The sequence below is a fragment of the Empidonax traillii genome, unplaced genomic scaffold (assembly GCF_003031625.1).
Source record: "Empidonax traillii isolate 1590-97213 ecotype Southwest subspecies unplaced genomic scaffold, ASM303162v1 scaffold753:size306327, whole genome shotgun sequence".
Lineage (NCBI taxonomy): Eukaryota > Metazoa > Chordata > Aves > Passeriformes > Tyrannidae > Empidonax > Empidonax traillii.
Genome location: NW_020955946.1, coordinates 232,254 through 251,371, shown reverse-complemented (window position 1 = coordinate 251,371; position 19,118 = coordinate 232,254). Strand labels below are relative to the sequence as shown.

The window sequence follows — 19,118 nt, the reverse complement described above, 5'->3', positions numbered from 1 at the left end:
CCCACTCGCATTGTATTTATCCATGTGTCTCAGGTCCTGTTCATTATAGTCTCTCCTTACTTACCTGCAACAGATGATATGCTTGTAAGCCAGCAGTTACACTGATCCCCTGACACCAGTTTTAAAAGCTGGCGTTATTTCTGTTGATCTCTTATCCTCCTTCAGGCACTGAGTTAGTTTTAAATGAAGACTAAGTCACTGCTTTTAGCGTCCGTTCTGGTTTCAGCTGGGACAGAGTTCATTTTCTTCTTAGTAGGTGGTACAGTGCTGTGTTTTAGATTTAGCACAAGAATAATGTTGATAACACAGGGATATTTTGGCCGTTGCTAAGTAATTTTTATACCAAGTCAAGAACCTTTCAGTGTCTCGTGCTCTACCAGTGAGGAACTGCACTAAGTGCTGGGAGGGGACACAGCCAGGACAACTGACAACTGACCAGAGGGATATTCCATAGCATATGGCATTATAGTCAGTATATAAAGCTGGGGAAAGGAGGAGGAAGAGAGGGACATTTGGAGAGATGGTTTTTGTCTTCCGAAATAAGTGTTATGTGTGATGAAGCTCTGCTTTTCTGGAGATGGCTGAACGCCTGCCTGCTGGTGGAAAGCAGTGAATTAATTCCTCTCAACCTATGAGTTTTCTTCACTTTTATTCTTCCACTTCTCTTACACTCATTTCACTGGTAGGGGACTGAGCGAGCAGCTGTGTGTTGCTTAGTTGCTGTCTGGGGCTGAACCATGATAGGGTTTCAGCTACTTCATCCCCAAACTAATTTTTTTCTGAATACTCGTTGTTCCTGTTAACTTTGCACTCACTTTCTTAGCATGTAACCTCTTTTGCAGCTTTTTAATTAGAGAAAGTTTTTTCTTTCCTTTAATTCTCTCGCTTACCCAAAAACAATCTCTGGTAGGAATTTTACTGTGTTCTACTATAAAGGGTAATGCAGTGAATTCATATAGCTTCTCTGCAATGGCTTTTATACCAGAGCTGTCATTTTGGTACTGTGGACTCTCACAATTTTTGTTCCTACTGCATTTGATGAAGGATTTAGCACTGATTTTGACTTTTTTGGTTAGTTACTCCTTAAGCACTTTTTTGGACTCTGTAATTACATCTTTGTTGGTTCCTTATTTAATATTACAATGGATTTTGATCTTTTCTATATTTTGTGTTTCAATACAACTTCAGCTATTTGAAGAACACTGTTTTGTTTTTAATAGCTTTTAACAATGTTCATTAACATTTTTCAACTTGATAAATCAGTTCTTGAAACACAAATATCTAGTCATAAGCCAGAAAGGGATACCTTGATTGCCATTAATTTCACTGTTTCATGTATAGCTAAATAAGTCCCAAACTACGTAACTATTTAGTTAAGCTGGATACTTCATGGATACTTAATCCATCAGGCTGCCGATGTGCACCTGATTAATCAGATTTGAGAACTGGTTGTAAGCTATTGACAATTAGCTTTTGCTGATTTACTAGAAAATACCTTTTTCTGCTGTAGAATGGATCTTACTCCAAGGTTCTGTTTTATCTGCCTAAAGAATGTCTGTTTCTCATTGTGTTCTTTCTGTCTTCTATTTCAATAAACTCCTTAAGACAGGATTCAAGAGTGAACATAAAATACCTGAGAAAGCTGAATAATGTGATGATTAGTACTTCTCTTCATATTGTTATGAAAAATCCCTCAAGATCATAGATCTTGATCTTACAGATCTTGTAAAATCATAGAGCTTGCAGCAATAGATTCTAAATTTCACTCAGATTTCAACTCCAGAAAATTCTCTGGGATGAACTGTTTAAACTGTCCTTGAAATCAGAACAAATGCAGGTCAAAAAATGAATTGTTCATAAAATACTCTGACGAGAGCTAACACGCTCATTAGTAATGCTTAAAATCAAGCTACTCTACATTCAGATTGAAATTTGATTTGATTCAGTGTGGAAAAATCATTAAAAAAATTTAGTTTTTATCTTGTCTTTTGATGCACTTATGTGTCTTCAAGCTTTGCAAATGGCTGTGGCAGAAATGGAAATTAGAGATCTATTTTAGCACTGCTTTAATGTGGAAGAGCTGCATCTATATGCTTCTAAAAGCTGTGACAAAAATCTGTCTAGAATAAGAGGAGGATTAATCCTTTCTGCTTGAATCAATTTATCTTTAAGATGCTGAAAAATAAGTTCCACTCTTGTAAAAAAAATTCTTATTGTTTTTTTACCTGAAGTCACATTTGTATCAGTGACTAACATTTAGTGACTTGAATTGACTGCATCAAGCCAAAACTAAATATTTCCACTAGCAGCTGACATTGGACAAGGAAAAAAGTAACTGAGGCAGAGACATTCATTACTGTCCTGTTTGCATGAAGAAATTTCTCAAGGAAGGGAGAAAACAATGATATGTATGACAGGAATTTTTTTCCCCAACTCTTCACCAAAGTTCAGAACCACACAATTTAAATCGGGAAGGAGGAAAAATAGTTTTCTTTATTGTCAGTCCAACTTTATAGAATGTAACAAAACCAAAAGGAGATGGCTTGCTTTTTGAAGCCTTTTCTCAACCAAAAGCATAATTACCATGTCCTTGTGGCCATATTTATATAACTTGCTCAAGCTGATGGCGGTATGAAACATCAGCATTAATGGTATGAAGCATGTATCAAACCTCTGTTATGGGAGGTCTGTAGGAACATACTAGATAACCATTCATCTGAAGTTATAGGTTTGTAGTGCTGGAAGAGCTCTCAAGCTTTCTTCCACCATAGATATTGTTGTCTTGTAGCTACTCTGGTCATGTTCTTCCCTACAGTAATGTGCAAGTCTCTTTTTTTCCTCAAAAAAGAATTCTGGTTATTAAGGCCCTTGTGTCTCATCCGCCCACTCAGTTTGCATTATTAGGTGCATGTGTTGTTATAGAATAAAACAAATTGGTTGATTAATCAGAGGATTATTATTATCAAAGAGATGAAAAAAAAACCTTTTCATGAAAGCTTGAACCATAAAGAACTGCAGTTATCTAATTTCTGTTCAAGTTTATGCAACATACTTAAGTTTTTTCAACTCATACAGATGTTTGTGCTTGAACGTGTTTCTTAATTGTTTTTAAAAATGTATACATTTTATTGGCTTATGTTGCCATGAATAATTGTCAGGTCTGAACCTGGTATGCTTTTAGATTCTTTATTATATAACATAGAACAAATTCAGATGTTACCATTTAAATAAATTGAGAGAGTAGTGCCTATATGCCACCAACCTTCTAAAAATACCTTTAGAAAATTCAATAAACACACTGACAATTTTGTTTAATTCAGTGCTGTACTGTAATCATGTGTCATCATCATTCCTCTCCCTCCATGTTTTGCAGAAAGTATGGTAAAAAAGCATGAAGAAAAGTACTATTAAAAGAGGGAATCTCTCAAATTAAAAAAAAAAAAAAAGAAAAAAAAAAAAAGAAAGCCAAAACACCAAACAAAAAACAAAGAGGGGAAAAAGAATCATACCTTCTGATAGAAGTAGAAAATTGAATCTGGGAAGGGGGTGTAATTATGCTTTTGTTCCATCTCAGCCTACCTGTGTTTGACTACAATAATCTGAACAAATGCCATTTGCACTGGTAGAGCAGAATTTGTTTCAAACTCATCCCTTAATTTCCTGAATGTTTTATCTGTGTTCATTCTTAGGCTGCTCTAGCTTGTTGAATATTAATGGTTCCTAAAGAAGGGCCATTTTAGAAAAACTGAAGAAACACTCTTCAGGGAGAACTTTGTCTTCCTATGTTTTTTTTGCCTCTATTCCCTCATATCATGAGGCTGGAATCTGAAAGAGACCCATGCCAGGATGGAGGCTTGGTACTCTGCTCTACAGATAATAATTCTGTTTCTTTTTGTGGGCATATAAAGAGATAAGAGTGCTTGTGTGGCATCAATTTTTCTTTTTCTTATCTTGAATGCTTTGCCGTTTACTCTTAGAATGCTTTTATTATGTCTTAATATCATGTCTTCAAAGGGAAAACCAAAATACATCAGGCATTCTGACCTTTTTTTTTTTCCTGCAGCTGGCAGATAAGCAAGTGATGTAGGAGAGAACTTAAAAGTTTCAAAATGCATTCTTGCTACACCTTGGTAGAATTTACTAAAAGAATATCAGTGTGGTTTACCTTTTCTATCTTGAACATTTTTGACTGTAAGCACTTGAAGGCAGAGGAAGGTTCTCCACTGAAAATCATATTCTTAGTTCTTTTGGGATATTCAATCACTATGTAAATGAACTTCAAATTACTGCATTTCTCAAAATTTTCTCTGTGCTGATTCCTTTCTACTCTCACAGCTTGTGTATAACCTCATTAGTGTACTCAGGCATAAAGACAATATAAAGTCATTAAACAACCACATCTTTTACTTGTTTCTCAGAGCCTACAGTATGTCCTCGACACAGCATAAATGTTACATTTCTTATTCTTCAGTAAGAAAAAGGAAACTAAGTTAATTGGTTTTTAAGGGAAAAACCCCTTACAATAAGGAAAAGGAAAACAATAAATCCTTTCATATTCTACATGATGTAGTTGGAATAGGATGGCAAGAGAGATCCCTGTTGTGATAGCTGGTAACACTCACAATGTAGACAAATTTTCAGGTACAATGTAAAAAAAAGTTTATTTCTAGTTTTCAATAATGGTGTCTGTTCTTCCTTTTGTTAACAAAATACAAGGCTAAAATATAAACTGTAAGCATCATTAAATGAAAATTTAAAGAATTGGTTGAGAGTTGAATGGGACCTCTAGAGGTCACATGGTCCAATTTCCTTGCTTGAAGCAGTCAACTAGAGTAGGCTTTTTACAGCCCTGTCTAATTGGGCCTTGAATATCTCCAAGAACAGAGTCACCACAACCTCTCCAAATAACTCCTTGTGCTTTACTCCTTTTTTTTTGGAATTTCCTGGATTTCAGTTTGTGACCACTTTTTCTTGTCCCTTCATTGGGCATCGCTGAGAAGAGACAGGTGATTTCCCGTTTATTCTGCCATCAGGTATTTATACACTCATATGATCTCCTGGAGCCTTCTCTTACCCAGCTTAAACCATCCCAACTTTTTCACTCTCTCCCTTTGTCAGGTGCCCTCCTATCTTTACCATATTTGTGACCCATTAATGGGCTTGCTCCTGTTATGTCCATGTCTCTCTTGCCCTGAGGAGTCTGAGCTGGAGATAGCACCCCAGGTATGATGTCACCAGGGCACTGAGTAGAGGGAAAGGATCACCTCCCTTGACCTGCTGACAGGACTCTTCCTAATGTAGCCCAAGAGGCTTGGATGACTTTAGCTGAGGGCATGTTGCTGGCTCGTGTTCAGCTTTGTTTCAATGGGACCCCAGGTCCTTTTCTGCCAAGCTCAGTAGCGGATGATCAACCCCCAGCCTATTCTGGTGCATGGGGCTATTCCTCCCTAAGTGCAGGACTTTGCATCCTGTCCTGTCATCTAGGTCATTCGTGAAAATTTCAAACTTTATTTGATCCCTGGCATATGCTGCTAGGCACTGTCTTCCAGCTGGACTTCATGCAGCTTGGCATAATCCTTTGAAACCAGCAGGTCATGTGGTCATCAATATACTGTGCTGTACATTTACCTAGTCTATATTTCCTCAGTTTGTCTATGAGGATGTTAGGGAAGACACTGTGAAGCACCTTTCCAAAGCCAAGATAAATCCCACCAACCTAGTCATCTAATCACTGAAGGCTGTCTGCTTATTCAGGCATGTTGTCTTCTACTTGCATGCATGCAGACTACTCTCTCACCTTCTTGTCCTTCATATTACAAATTGGTTGAGGTGAGAAGGTACTGATGAAGATGATCTTGACCAACCCCCTGCTCCAGCAAGGTCAGTTCTTGGCATTTCCCTTTGCAGAACTGCATGAGGTTCCTGACAGCCTCTATCTCCAGCTTGTGGAGATCTTATCGGATGGTAGTATAAGCTGCTGATATACCAGCGGCTCCTCTCGATATTGTACCATCAGGAAACTTTCTGAGGGTATGCTCCGCCCCATCACGCAGATGCTTACACTTGTTGAACAGTATTGGCCTCTCTATTGACCCCAGTGGTTCACCACTAGTTATTGGGCTTCCAACTACGCTTTGTAGTTGCTGATCACAACTCTTTGGGCTTGTCTGTTCAGACAGTTTTCAGTCTTACTGAACTTCAGATAGACAGTGTCCACTGCTCTCATCAAATCTACCAAGCTTATCCTCGAGATTATCAAGTCGGTCAACTGTAGCTTTCTCTTGGGGAATGTTAGTGGCTGCTGCCTCCATGTGTTAAGAAATGGCTTCAAGGATGTATTGCTTCATGAGATGAGGCTAACCTGGATCCTTCTTTTTGCTCTTGCTGAAGACAGGAGTGACGTTTGCTTTCTGTTAGTCCTTAAGAACCTCTCTTGATCGCCATGACTTTTTAAAGATAATTGTGTTTTCTTTATCTTATTCTTGTGGTTAGTAACAGGGTTTTAATCAAAGTATTGATTGTTATTTCTGCAGTGGTAATTGTATCATATGTACAAAGAAGAATTAATAAAATGGCAAGAAGGAAAAGTTAGACTGGGGCAAAGTCTTATCTCCAAAGTAAGATATGTAATGTAGGGAGTGTAATTTCAATCTGTAATCTATCATCACAGTAAGTATCTTTGCAACTTTGACCTAGAATATGAAACCTTTTTCAAAATTTAGTGTGATAAATTTAAGCTTATGTATATGGCCATTATATAGGTTTGGTGATGATCCCTGATCTGCAGTATAACTTACAATATATTTTCACTTGATAGCTTTGATTGTAACAGGGAGCTTGAATTATAGCTTTGGTGCTTTTCATGTGATTTAGTGATATCTCTTGTAGTATGTTTGTAAGTGCTGGGTGTCGAAGGGGAATGTCCACCCATGTAGAGTTGCAAGGCAAATTCATCATCTCTGTAAGCAGATCCAACTCTGGATAAAATAGTTTTCATTCTCACCTCCTGTGTGTTCTTCTGGTTTTGTCCTTTTGAATACTACAGTGTTGTGGTAATGCTGGTTAGTGAGAGATGGACCCCTGTGGTCACCTTTCTTGAGTGACTAGAAAGGGGGTGTTTGTTTGAGATTACCCTTCAGCATTACTAGTTTTTTGTGTTGCAGAATTTGCTTTCAGTTAGTTACAGGATTTTAACTGAAAACAGATCTCTGTAGAAACAAACAATGGATTTCAAACTTTACAGGATTTGTGAAATTGTTATTCCCATAAGCCTAAACCAAGTAAGACATTTCACTTGAGAATGGTATTGGAAAGGTACTACTAAAATATTTTGGTCCTCTAAATGGTTCTTCATTTCTGTGACTATTCCTAGGTCTAGGTCATCTTCTGCACATACCATGCTCCCATTTGTCATTGTTACCGTTTTCCAGGATGTCCTTTAGGTTTCTGCAAGTTTGAAAAATGTGGTCTGCATAATGTTATTCTAAAGATGATATCAGCATCATTTTATATTTTTCTCTTTACAGTATAGACTTCCAAAAGAACAATCCAATACACAAATTAACTGAAGAAGAACTTCTGGCTTTTACTTCAGTAAGTAACTTATCTGGACTTCTTAGTAAACATGTTTTCATTTAATATTTAAGTACCAAGCAGTAATCTGTCACATTAATGAGGAAACTGTTTGTAAACCAATTCTGTGTTAGTATTTGGGTGTTTCAGTAACTTTTTCTTATTTCAAGAAATTAAAATGATGTTGAAGTTCTGTCTGGTTTTCAGCCATCAGGATGAGGAAGAATTTCACATTTAAAAATGTTAGTTTCACCTGAAAACACATACAAACCATTTTTTAATGGGTTTGTTTGTTTTTATTAGTTATATGAATCATAGCTAATTCAGCAAACTCTTCCTGTGATGCTCTGAAAGTACTGCTCTTTGAACAGTGTTTAAGTGGAGTTCAAAAAGATTTTGAGCTTTATTCTATCAGGTTTATTCAGTTTGTATCAGATGTTCTGCTTAGACATGTTTCTTCCCAGTTCAGTGGCTGATTTGCTGCAGAATAATTCTGTAACTTCTAAATGAAGCTTTGAAAATTCTCAGTATTTTTTCAACGTGTTTTTTTTTGTTTTGTTTTTTACTTAAGACAAAACAGAACTTGCTTCTTCCTTGATTTTTTTCCTTCTTTTGTGTGGTTTTCAACATTATTTTAGATGGGAGGGTGGAGGAGGAAAGGCTTTTGATTATGTTGCCTTTTTTACTTACTTTCCACAATGCTACACTTAGCTTTGGGTACAGTAAAGAGGGCTTGCTCTCCTACCCAGGCCTTGTAGTCTGAGACTTGATTACTGTAGTTTTGTCATCTGAAAAAGTTAATTATTGGATCTTAGCAAAAATCCCTTTGATTTCAACTGAGCTAGAATCTTATCACTGGCAGTTGGAGTTACGTGAAAGGACTATGGACAGTAACCTAAGGTTAACTGTTATAATGTTTGGTTAGGGTATTTTTTGGTAAAAGGAAATTCAGTTTATTAAAAAGAAAATCCTAATCCTATTAGATAAATGTAAAATAGATTGTTTTTAAAGTAATGTTTGTTTAGGTCCTTATGATAATACAGTACATGTAGGATATGCATGAGGGAACTGAGTAAATTGCTGTAAAACAGTTTGGGTTTTATAGGTTTTCTGTTTGTTGCTACAATGATTGTAGTGCTTTCTCATTATATAATTTCTAAAGTTTTGAGCTACAGTTTTGTTCTGTGTTGTGTTTTGAAAAGGTAGGAATAGAGAACGGGGAAAAAAATGAAATGTAGAAAAAATCAGTTTCCACTCTCATTTCATATTGTAGTAATTGAAGTACCCAGTAAGAATATTAAAAAATGATGACCATCGAAGGAGAAGAAAAAATTACAGAAACAATCAATATGTACAAAGTAAGGAAATGTACACATAGGAAAACCCATAGGAATTAAAAAACTCATCAAACTGGTGAACTGAGTACTGCAAGTTTTTTTTAAAAATGGTGAAACCATTACAGTGCCATTTTCCCCCTAAAATACTGTTAATACAAATGTACAAAGTTTCAAGGCATGCATATAATTTCAGTGAAACAAACCCTACCATTTTCGTTATTAAAATAATGTTAAAGCATTATATAACACTATAAATAGAGAGTTTTCTGTGAAAACTCAAAACCTTGCTTCTCAGATTTAACTTCCAAATTCCCTACACTGTTTTGTATACTCCTTGCTTGAGTTTTCACACTACCTGCTATTGTTCACGTAATTTTTGGGTGGAAAAGCAACTATTATATACCTGAATCTTGACATAACTTCTCCCTATATTCTGTCATTTTAATATGAAATGGAGTGATATTGTGATAACAGAACAAGATAGATCCTGCTCCTGTAGTAGTGTACTTTCCAGAATAATGAAACTAGCAATGGAGTTTAACTGTTTTAACATTTGAGTTTAAACATTTAATGTTCTTCAGGTTTTACAGCAGAGTAGAAAAATTCAAGGTAGCTCATACTCCAGGAAAGAAAGATAATCAGATTTTCTGTCATCTTTTAATCTGCCATTGCTTGACAGACCTGTTATCTGAGAGTAAATTTGTTGGGTGAATTCTTTATCATGAGAAAATTAAACTGCATTTTTCTGCCACCTAGTGGCTGATCCCTCAAAATTCATGGGACAGCTGATTAACTTGCTCTTTAATTTTTTACTGCAGTGACTGTGAGGAGCTTATGCTTTCATTTATTTTTTAATAGAGCTGCTAAGTCAGCTACAGCTTGCTTCACTCCAGTGAGATCAGCAGCTACTCTGGTAAGATCAGCAGGTTAGAGCTCCAGAGAAACAGCTGAAAGATATGTGTAGGCTCCTCTATTACTTTATGTTCAGAGTAGCAAAAAAAGAAGGGTCTATGACAATAAACGAACAGTAGTGTAGATCTCATTAGTAATCCAAAATTGTGGACAGCAGTGAGATAAAGAAGTAGTCTAAAAATGAGTAAATAATTAATTTCAATATCAGAATAGTGTTCTTTTAAACTTTTGCCTAATGTTTCCAAGTTAACTGGATGTAGGGGGACAAATTAATCTTACAATTGTTTTCTCTTTTGATCTTGACCTGTGCTCCAAGGCACAAATAAGAACAAGTTTGAATTTTAACAATACCATCCCAAATCTTTCCTGGAGGCTGAAAGCAGGAACTAAATATTAGCTCATATAAGTTCTTTTTGCTAAATGTATCTTGTGACATTTGCATCTGAGCCTAAAATTGTGTATAGTCACTGCAGAATTTCATGATGAAATCTCTGAGCTCTTTTGTGTCTTAGATCTGGGTCTCTGAGGCGTATCCACCCACTGTGCTCACTGAAGTAGGGATGTTGTGTGTCAATGTTAACACAGCCTCGTGTGAGTGTTAACACAGCCTTGGTTCTTACGGTGTTTGCCAGCTGAGTAAATGAAGTGGCACCGTAAACTGTTATAATTTATACTAAAGGTATTTACCAAAATAGGCAAATGAACACCGTATCAACACTGCTTTAGTAATTTCTTTAGCATCATTTAAACTGCTCTGTTGTGTGTGTGAGCAGGCATCTTCTCAGCCTACATGTGGATTCCTAGATCTGCAGGCTGGTTAGATGGTTGTCATGCATTCATCTGATATCTGCTGAAATTTGTTTCCTCAAAAAAGGAAGGCATTTCAAGATATCTTAGGAAACTTGAGAAACTATAAGGCATTTTAATTGCTCAGTGAATTATCAAGAGATCTTCTTGCTTTGGACACTGCAAAATAAATGCATGTGAGGTGCAATTTCTCTTGGGCAGAGAGAATTAAGATCTAAGTAGTATAAGAGGGGAAGGATGATCAAATTGATCTCAAGTGGATTATATAGTCCTGCCTCATGTTAGGTAAAATTTGGAAAACAAAACCAGGCATTCTAAACCCCCTTTTAGATCTGTGGAAGTTGAAAATTACTAGATCTTTAACACATACATTTATATGTATGTGTGTGTATATATATATATATACATATATATTTAACAACAGAGCTTACAGTACTAAAAATAACACTATTAAGTCACTGAAATCAATACAAAAGGATTGCTACTTTTCATTTATTTAAGTAACTTGGGAGAAGTTTCCATTGTCCTGCAAGTCCTAGCTTCTGTAACTAAAAATTACTTTCAGTGTTGCTAATTTTTGAAGCAAGCCGTGAAGGTGTATGCAGTGTCATTGGCTAAAATCTCTTAGCCCAGCATCAGCATAATATTTTAACTTTTAAGATACTAATCCATAAGTGAAATTAGATGTACTTGATTTTGGTTTTCTTCTTATATTTAAATTGTTGATTTAATATCTTTACATGAGAAGTAACATAGCTTGGATTTTACATTATAGCATAAGAAGCATAAGAATAAACACAAAAATAAAACATTTGACTTTAAAGGGGATTAAATATTACTTTTCCCATATGTAACAGTTTAGGGGGACAGGTAAAATTTTTTTAAAATTTTATCTTTTATGGTAAGCAGTTGATCTCCTGAGAAAGCAAAGATCTTATTAAGAATTCAAATATCAGAAAAGCTTTGGAGACACAGTTACGCAGTTGATATTTGATGAATGTTCTGAAATAGCTGACTGAATATTGCATTTAAAAACCATTTTTAAGAGAGGGCAAGAGGGACAGTAAAACCAGTAGTGAGACTCAATGCTTCTCTGGTAGAACTACCAGTTTCTTCTTTATAATAAACTTTTTCCCCAGCGCTTTCTGTATAGAAAGTAGGAAGCAGGTAATGTAAGAAACCAAAGAACTAATGCAGTGCTGCTTTTACAATTAGGTTTTGCAGCTTAATTTACTACCAGGTCCCTGAGTTAGTTTTGCAGTGCCTAAATATGCTTCCTTATCCATCTTTAAGTTCAGTGGATTTTTTTTAAAGTAAAAATACAAATGTGAAGTTCTCCTGTTTTATTTGGGGCAGCAGTCTTTCCCTAGAAGTTCACGAGGACATCACTGAGCTGTATAGCAGTGGCCAAAATACATTTTTTTAGAAAAAAAATCCTTTTCAGAAGTCAGTGAAAGTAAGGTCTTAAAATCACTTCTATTAAAAACTTGTTTTGTGCATTATTTTGAATAGGTCATGCAGTTAATACAATATACCAAAGAGGAGACAAAATGAACAACGTTATATAAATGTACGTGATATTAAAAAAAAAAATTACATTTAAAGCTTTATAAATGGTGTTTGTGATGTCAACATAAGCTTTAGAGCAAAAACCTACGAAGTATTTCTGAAATGTAAAAAAAAGTTCCAGGAACACATGAAAGCTCTATGTAACAACTGGTAATTATTACTTTATGTTTTAATTTAATATTATGCAGTTTTTGGAGGGAAATAGGGAAAATATTAAATACTGGGTGATGTTGAATTATTCTCTTACAAAAGAGAAAAATATTTTCTTTTTAAAACAATAAGATTAAACTCTTCAATGCAAGTTCTTACTGCTTCATAGCAAGCTTATCCTATAGCTTAGAGTTTACATCCTGGGGAGATAATCCAATGTTTCATAGTCTAATATGACACTCCAACAAGTATCCAGGATTAAGGGGCTGCAGCTGGTCCTTAAAATTACCCATTCCATCTGTCGAAGCCCTGGCATAGTCCAGGAGAAATGGGCTTTGTGGTAAATGGGATGAGCACTTAGCCCAGTGTAGCAGAATATTACTTTTTGCCCTTATTGGTGTGTTATGGTCAAGGGACACTGAGTGTTAGCAACAGTATTAACCTGTGGGGGACTGAGAAAGCAAGCAGAAACTGTGAAAGAGAAGCCTTGCTTTGTGCATCCCACATCTTAGCCCCATATTTGTGTCCTGGGGAATCCACGGAAGATGAGAAGGGAAAGAAAAGCAACCATGGAAAATTTAGTTGCTTTCGTTTGTTATACTCCTGAGACTTCTATCATTTATGGAGAGTAGAACAGTTGGTTTCTTTCTTAAGTGGTGAAAGCGGGAAAAGGAAGCTCAGGCAATTCCTCTGTCTGTGGACACTTTGAACAGGTGAGGATATCTTTCTTACAGAGGAAGAAACCCAGTTGTAATTCATAGCTTGTCTTTTGCGTGGAGTACAAAACTTAAAAGTTATTTACCACCTTCTGACAAAAATACTGTAGCATTCTGAAATGTTTCCAGAAATGCTGTGAAGGATACCAAGGTCTGATTGAGGACTTGTAGGATGTGGAAGGAGTGTGCAGAATCCAAGGAATACTGTATATTCCAAAGATAGACCAGATGGGAATGTTTTTCCACTGTGTAGAGCTACCGATTCCATAAGAAACTGTTTTTACTAAGGAATTTGAGAAGGCTTGGACAGATTTTTTTCCAGAAGTGGGCATTTATTAAGTGTAATAGAAACTGATGTTGTATGGTACCTTTGAAAATCATAGTGAAGAATTACAGTGCACATTTTGTTGAGAGTGTGTGTATGAATATGCATATATGAATACTTTTTCTTCTTTTCAGTGTAGAAGGGGGACTTTGGGAGTGGAAGGTGGAAATGGGAATGCTTTGTTTTTCTCGTCTTTTCTATGGCATTTGTGACATTAATGTGGAACTAGGGAGCAATTAAATCACGGCATATGATATTTTTAATGTTAAGCCTTCCTATCAAAATCTCTATAAAACTAACATGCCAATTTGGTTTCTAAAGAGAAGTTGTTTATAGAGCTTAAATAAAAGCAGTGCATTTTTCTCTGTTGAGAAAATGGCTGCAGTTTTTTTATGTTTTATAAGCAGCAAGAGTATTGAAAAGCTCATTAAGAGTACCATGTGTCTCTACTGCTGTAACGTTTGTGGCTTTATAAAAAGTTTCTTTCACTTCTTTTTCTAAGCTGTGTTGCCCGTTTTGAATAGGCTCTGTTGGTTACAAGATTATAACACTGCAAAGGCTTTCTCTCAGCAAAGCCCTCCTAGTACTAGTGAGACTTTTTTTTTTTTAAAGTAAATGAATTCAAACCTATTTTACTCTTTTTTTCTCTTTCATTTATTTTTCTCTTCTAAGCACTTTTATTCAAAAGGCTGAATCATTTTGCAGGAATGTCAGGATCTAAACACTTGCTAATTTAATGCATGTATGCCTTCTGGCCCATCACACAGTACTGGGAAATCACACTGAGTACAGCAGAAGAGAAGCTGCCTGTTTCTGCTGCATGTTCAAAGACCCAACTAGATTTCTTTGGAAGCTTGTTCACAAAGTGTCTGGTACATACCTTTGGGATGTTTTGTGGATAGGAAGCTAGCCTAGTGTTGTCAGTCACGTTTGCTGCTGTTGTATTGTATGCATTTAGGTGTTTTGGGTGAAGTGACTGATGCTGTAGTACATGTGTTGCAGGGTAGGGGGGAAGCTTGCATTCCATTCCAAAACTGGGATTAAGTAACAGTCTGTTTGAAGTTGGTTTGTTTTACAAAGTATCAGATTTCAACATAATTGACACTTTTATCCCTTTCAACTTTGTTCTCCTCTGTGGTCTAAATTCTTCCCTCAGTCCATGGGATCCACAGCTCTGCTTGCATCATATCTTGCAAGAGATGATTCCTGATTTATTGTGTGCCTTTCTAAGCAAGAAATTTAGGATAGCCTTTCCTTTCTAGAATAGCATGCTCTTTTGTGTAATCTCTACAGAATTACTCAAGCAATAAATTTTAGTGGTCTCACTGAAACTGCAGTGGTAAAAGAACATGAAAATCATGTTTAAATATTAATAGATTATTTGCTTGTCTAAGGGTTTGAGAAGTTAAGCAGGCAAATTTGATGACAGTTAGTAACATTTTTTCCCACAGCAGGCTTTCTTCTCCCCCTCCTCCTCCTTCTTTATCTATCAGCAGCTCACTTATTTTTTCTAGCAGCCTCTCTGACAGCCAGTTGACATGTCACAGGCTTCCCTTCCCCCTCTTATGTCCTTCACCAGTTATAACTATTATAATTTACTTAAGCAAGAAAGATTTCATTGCAGCAAGAAAATTAAATTAAATCCCCTTTCAACAAAACACTGTCTGAGGTATCATCTGAAGGAAGTAGGACATTCTCACTATTCTGTACGGTGCTTCATGATCCCTTTTTGACAGTGTTGTGCTGATCAGTTCTATTCATCTGTTATCAGTACTAGCAGTCACTTTTTTTAGTGACATATTCTGCTGATCTGCCTGTTTGGCTGCAAAGAGCACAGATGAACTAAACAAGGAATAAATCCAAGTCTCCCTTTTTTTCAAAGTAAATACCATCTGAAAAAATGAACATGGTTGAATACTTGTTTGCTACTGTCTAAGCAACTTGAGTTTAATTTTCTATGATCATATCGTATCTATATTTTTGACTGGAAGTAGAACATTTTTCATATCAGTACACCCAACATTCTTTCTGATCTATGTTAAAAACAAAATATTGAAGAAGGAACAGATTTTTTTTTTTTTTACTTACTGCACAATTTAGGACAGGTTTGATTAGAATGTTTGCGGTCTTTGATTGCAGTTGTAAAGTATGTATTGTTATATCCCTCCCGAGGTGTCTGAAATGTATAAATCTGATGCTCAATGATTCATTTATCATCAATAAAATGTCACTATTTTGTTGTTTGTGTTCTTTTTTAAGAAAAACAGATGCAGTCAATTCTAGCTGTTCTACTCTACTTCTACTCTGGGGGAAAAATATGTGAACTCAATAAGCAATAAATCTATCTTACCCTGCTTCTACTTGAATTTCTTTTTCTATTCCCCAAAAATTAAGGAAGAAAAACTGAAGTGTCTCCAATGATTTTTCCTTTCTTTAGTTTTTTTTCCTCTGTTCTTTTTACTTTTGAAGTTTTAGATAGCCAGACTACCGGAAGGGATTTCTAATTGATATTTGGTACATTTGTTGATAGTGAGTTTAGGATTTTTGAGTGAAAAAAAAAAGTTTAATCAAGTTCTAAGTCTATAAACCATGGGCTTTTGAAAGGAGATGTAAAGGGAAAGGATGTGTAGTACCTATTTTTGAGAAACTTTCCTAAAAAACACAGCTTAGATTCAGTGAAACATCTGTTTACTTGCTTAGCTGTCCTTTGAATAAACCCTGTTTTGTTCCGTAGTGATTTTGGTGTGGCTTTGTGCAGTGTACTGCCTTGTATAAGGAGTTAGTTGGCTTCGATATGCTGTGGAAAAAACACAGTGCTCTCTGTGTTATAGAAGGACAAAGATTTATCAGCTCTAATTATGGTATTTCCACAGTGTTTCCACTTTTGTCTTTTATCAAAAGCTGCACATTTAAATAGTAAAATGGAATTTTCAAGTGCTGTTAATCAGAAATTAGAAGCTAAGAATAAATTAATTTGTGAAACATTTAAATGTGTCTGCATGGAGGATGTATGCACATTATACATGCATTTGTAGAGTGCTTGAATTCAAGTACTGATTGTGTATTAAACAATACATTATGAGTGAAGGGGGGAAGCATGTGTTCTTGCCAGCAGGACCCCATTGCTCAGCTGTTTATGTTTTTTTTTCTTCCACAAACGCTTTTTTTTTTTGGGGGGGGAGGGTGTATAATTTACATGCTGATAAAGGAAAGTGTTATTTTTAATACTTAATTATAACATGAAATATGCAAGAAAACTTCATAGGGTAGCTCACATGAGGTATTTGTGACCCTTATGAAAAGTAATTTCCAGTTGTGCAAATATACAAATAAGAAAGATTCATGTTCTGTTCATGAAGGTTATCTCATTGCATCAGGAAGTCGAGCCAATGCCAGCTGATTTAGTGGACTGTTCATGCAATGTGCATCATAAATGAGTCTCATGATTACTGTGAGAAAATTGAGACTTTTTTCTGTGTAAAATTTATATGCTTAACATATATGATAATATCTTATGGCATAAATACTTCTGCCATGTTTGAATTGGCTGCATTAACCATAGCAAGTAGAGCTGTTAGTTATGAAGACTATTCAAATAAATGCCAATAAAATGTTTGAAAGCATCATGCTCTACTTGTTTCAATTTACAAAAATGTTTTAAAATATTTACACTATTTAATGTTTTTCTAGCTGGGAAGCTGAGATCTGAGGCCTTTTCTGAACTGAAATAAAAATCATGACACTAGGTATTAGCTGGTATATTTTGACATATTTGAGATTTTACTGCCTTGTCGGTATTATCCTTAAGCATGTCTTGCATTAATTAAATTGGAGCTTAGGCTTTTTTTCTCGAAAGACTTCATGTCTTGTGTCAGCTAGATTTTTCTTCAGTACATTTGTCAGAATATGTTGGCCAACACGTTCTACAATGAATTCTGTCTAGTCTAGACAAAAGATGAGAGAGAAAAATCTTTTACAGATTTCTATAAATAGACTGGGAAAGATTTTTTTCTGCACTGTAAGATGAAATGTTTGATTTCAAAATTCCAACACTTGTAGAGGAAAAGCGTATGCATTACATTCTCCCAAATTAGTATTGTGCCTGGTTTGGGGTTTTGTCATTTGCTAAAACTGAGATGGTTTCTTTGCTTTTTAGTTTGATACGTGTTAGTGAAACTCTTACAGTTTTTAGAATAAAGGAAGGAAACATGCATAGAAAACTGTTTGTGTTTTGAACAGCTTTCATGGTGTGAAGCTGCCAGTAGCTTAGTAGTAAGAGTCAAAAAGCAAGTGGGTCATTTAGTTGTTGGAATAAGGCCATATTTCTCATCTTACAGTTTATTGTGCAAGAACTACAGTGTGTATCTTTACGTGTCTGTGTCTCTTATCTATAGCAGGCAAATGTTTATTTCTGTATGTTGTATCTCTAATAGAGCTGTGAAAATGTAAAGCATGGTGTGTACATAACTAAAAAGATTGTCTCCTTTGTTTATCAAAATAAAATGTAGCTTTTTCAGACTAGATAGAAGATGGAAATTTTTACTGAATTAAATGAAGACAGTGGTAAAACACTTAAGTTGCCTAGAGATGTGGTAGATACCCTATCCCTGGAAACATTCAAGGTCCAATTGAATGGAGCTCTGAACAACCCAATCTAATTGAAGATGTCCCTGGTCATTGCAGGGGGATTGGCCTAGACGGTTTTTAAAGATTTCTTCCAACCGAAACCATTCTATGATTCTTCATCCAATTTTTATAGTGATATTAACAACTGCTGTTGTTTCTGTGCATAATACAACTGGCCAGATACTAGACTGTTGTGTTTGGATCTTAATCCATTGGATCTTAATCCATTTGGATCCATTACAGCTCATGCTTCTAACTTCTTTTAAGCCAAAGCACATCCCAAACATTGCCTTTGGTCTCTAATAAATGTATTCAGAGTATAACTTCTCTCTACACAACTCTGTCAGATTTAGGCACATTACTCAGTTTTGCCCACCAAGACAAGATTTTCTTCCATGCTCCCTAGCAGTCTATCACTATTTCCCCCCCCCCTGCCCCCAGTATTAGTCACTTGTGCCTGTGTCAGCTTCCCTTTTTGTTTACTCATCCATTTCATATTCCCCTCAACCTTGAGGCAGCTCTCACCTCTTGTTTATCTGACTTTCACTCTTGCTCTCATCTTCCCTAATTCTTTTCTCTCTCATGTGTCACTGACTATTTTTATTCCATTCCTTCCTCGGTGTTAGTTGCTTTTTAAGGAGTTAGTCTGCTTTCAGGACCTCTGTGTCCTCAGTCTCTGAAAGAAAGGTGGCAGCTTTGTTTTGCTTCAGGAAACTAAACTTTTGAATGCAAGGTTTAAAGCCAGGCTGCTGGTGACCTCCGGCAGCTTGAGCCTATTGCTTATGAGAGCAATAGCTCTATAAAAAGGCAAAATACATCTACTGGTGAAGTCAGGTAGGAACTGAATGAAACCAGAAATCAAGTATTTTCCAATGAAAATTGAGACTCGTTAATATGCACTTTCTTGGGAAGCTGCTAAGGCCATCGTAGAAGTCTCACCGAAGTTGTCATCTTGAGTCATCTCCTAGCTCCTTAGCCCAGCAAACAGTAATTGAGTCACCCCTCTTGCATTCAACATCTTATGCTTATTTGTGAACACCAGGTATCCCAGTATGTAGACTGCTGAACCGTAGAGACTGTTGTAGCAGAATTCCTGTGGTGGGT

General features: G+C 36.0%; 1 protein-coding gene across 1 annotated transcript in view; it reads left to right on the top strand.

The window, feature by feature from the left end:
• TTC27 (tetratricopeptide repeat domain 27) overlaps positions 1–19,118 on the top strand; it is a 120,648-nt gene that overhangs the window by 36,486 nt on the left and 65,044 nt on the right. Inside the window, exon 9 of the mRNA XM_027900836.1 lies at positions 7,527–7,593. Coding sequence (XP_027756637.1) covers positions 7,527–7,593 — 67 coding nt within the window. The remainder of the gene's footprint in view (positions 1–7,526; positions 7,594–19,118) is intronic.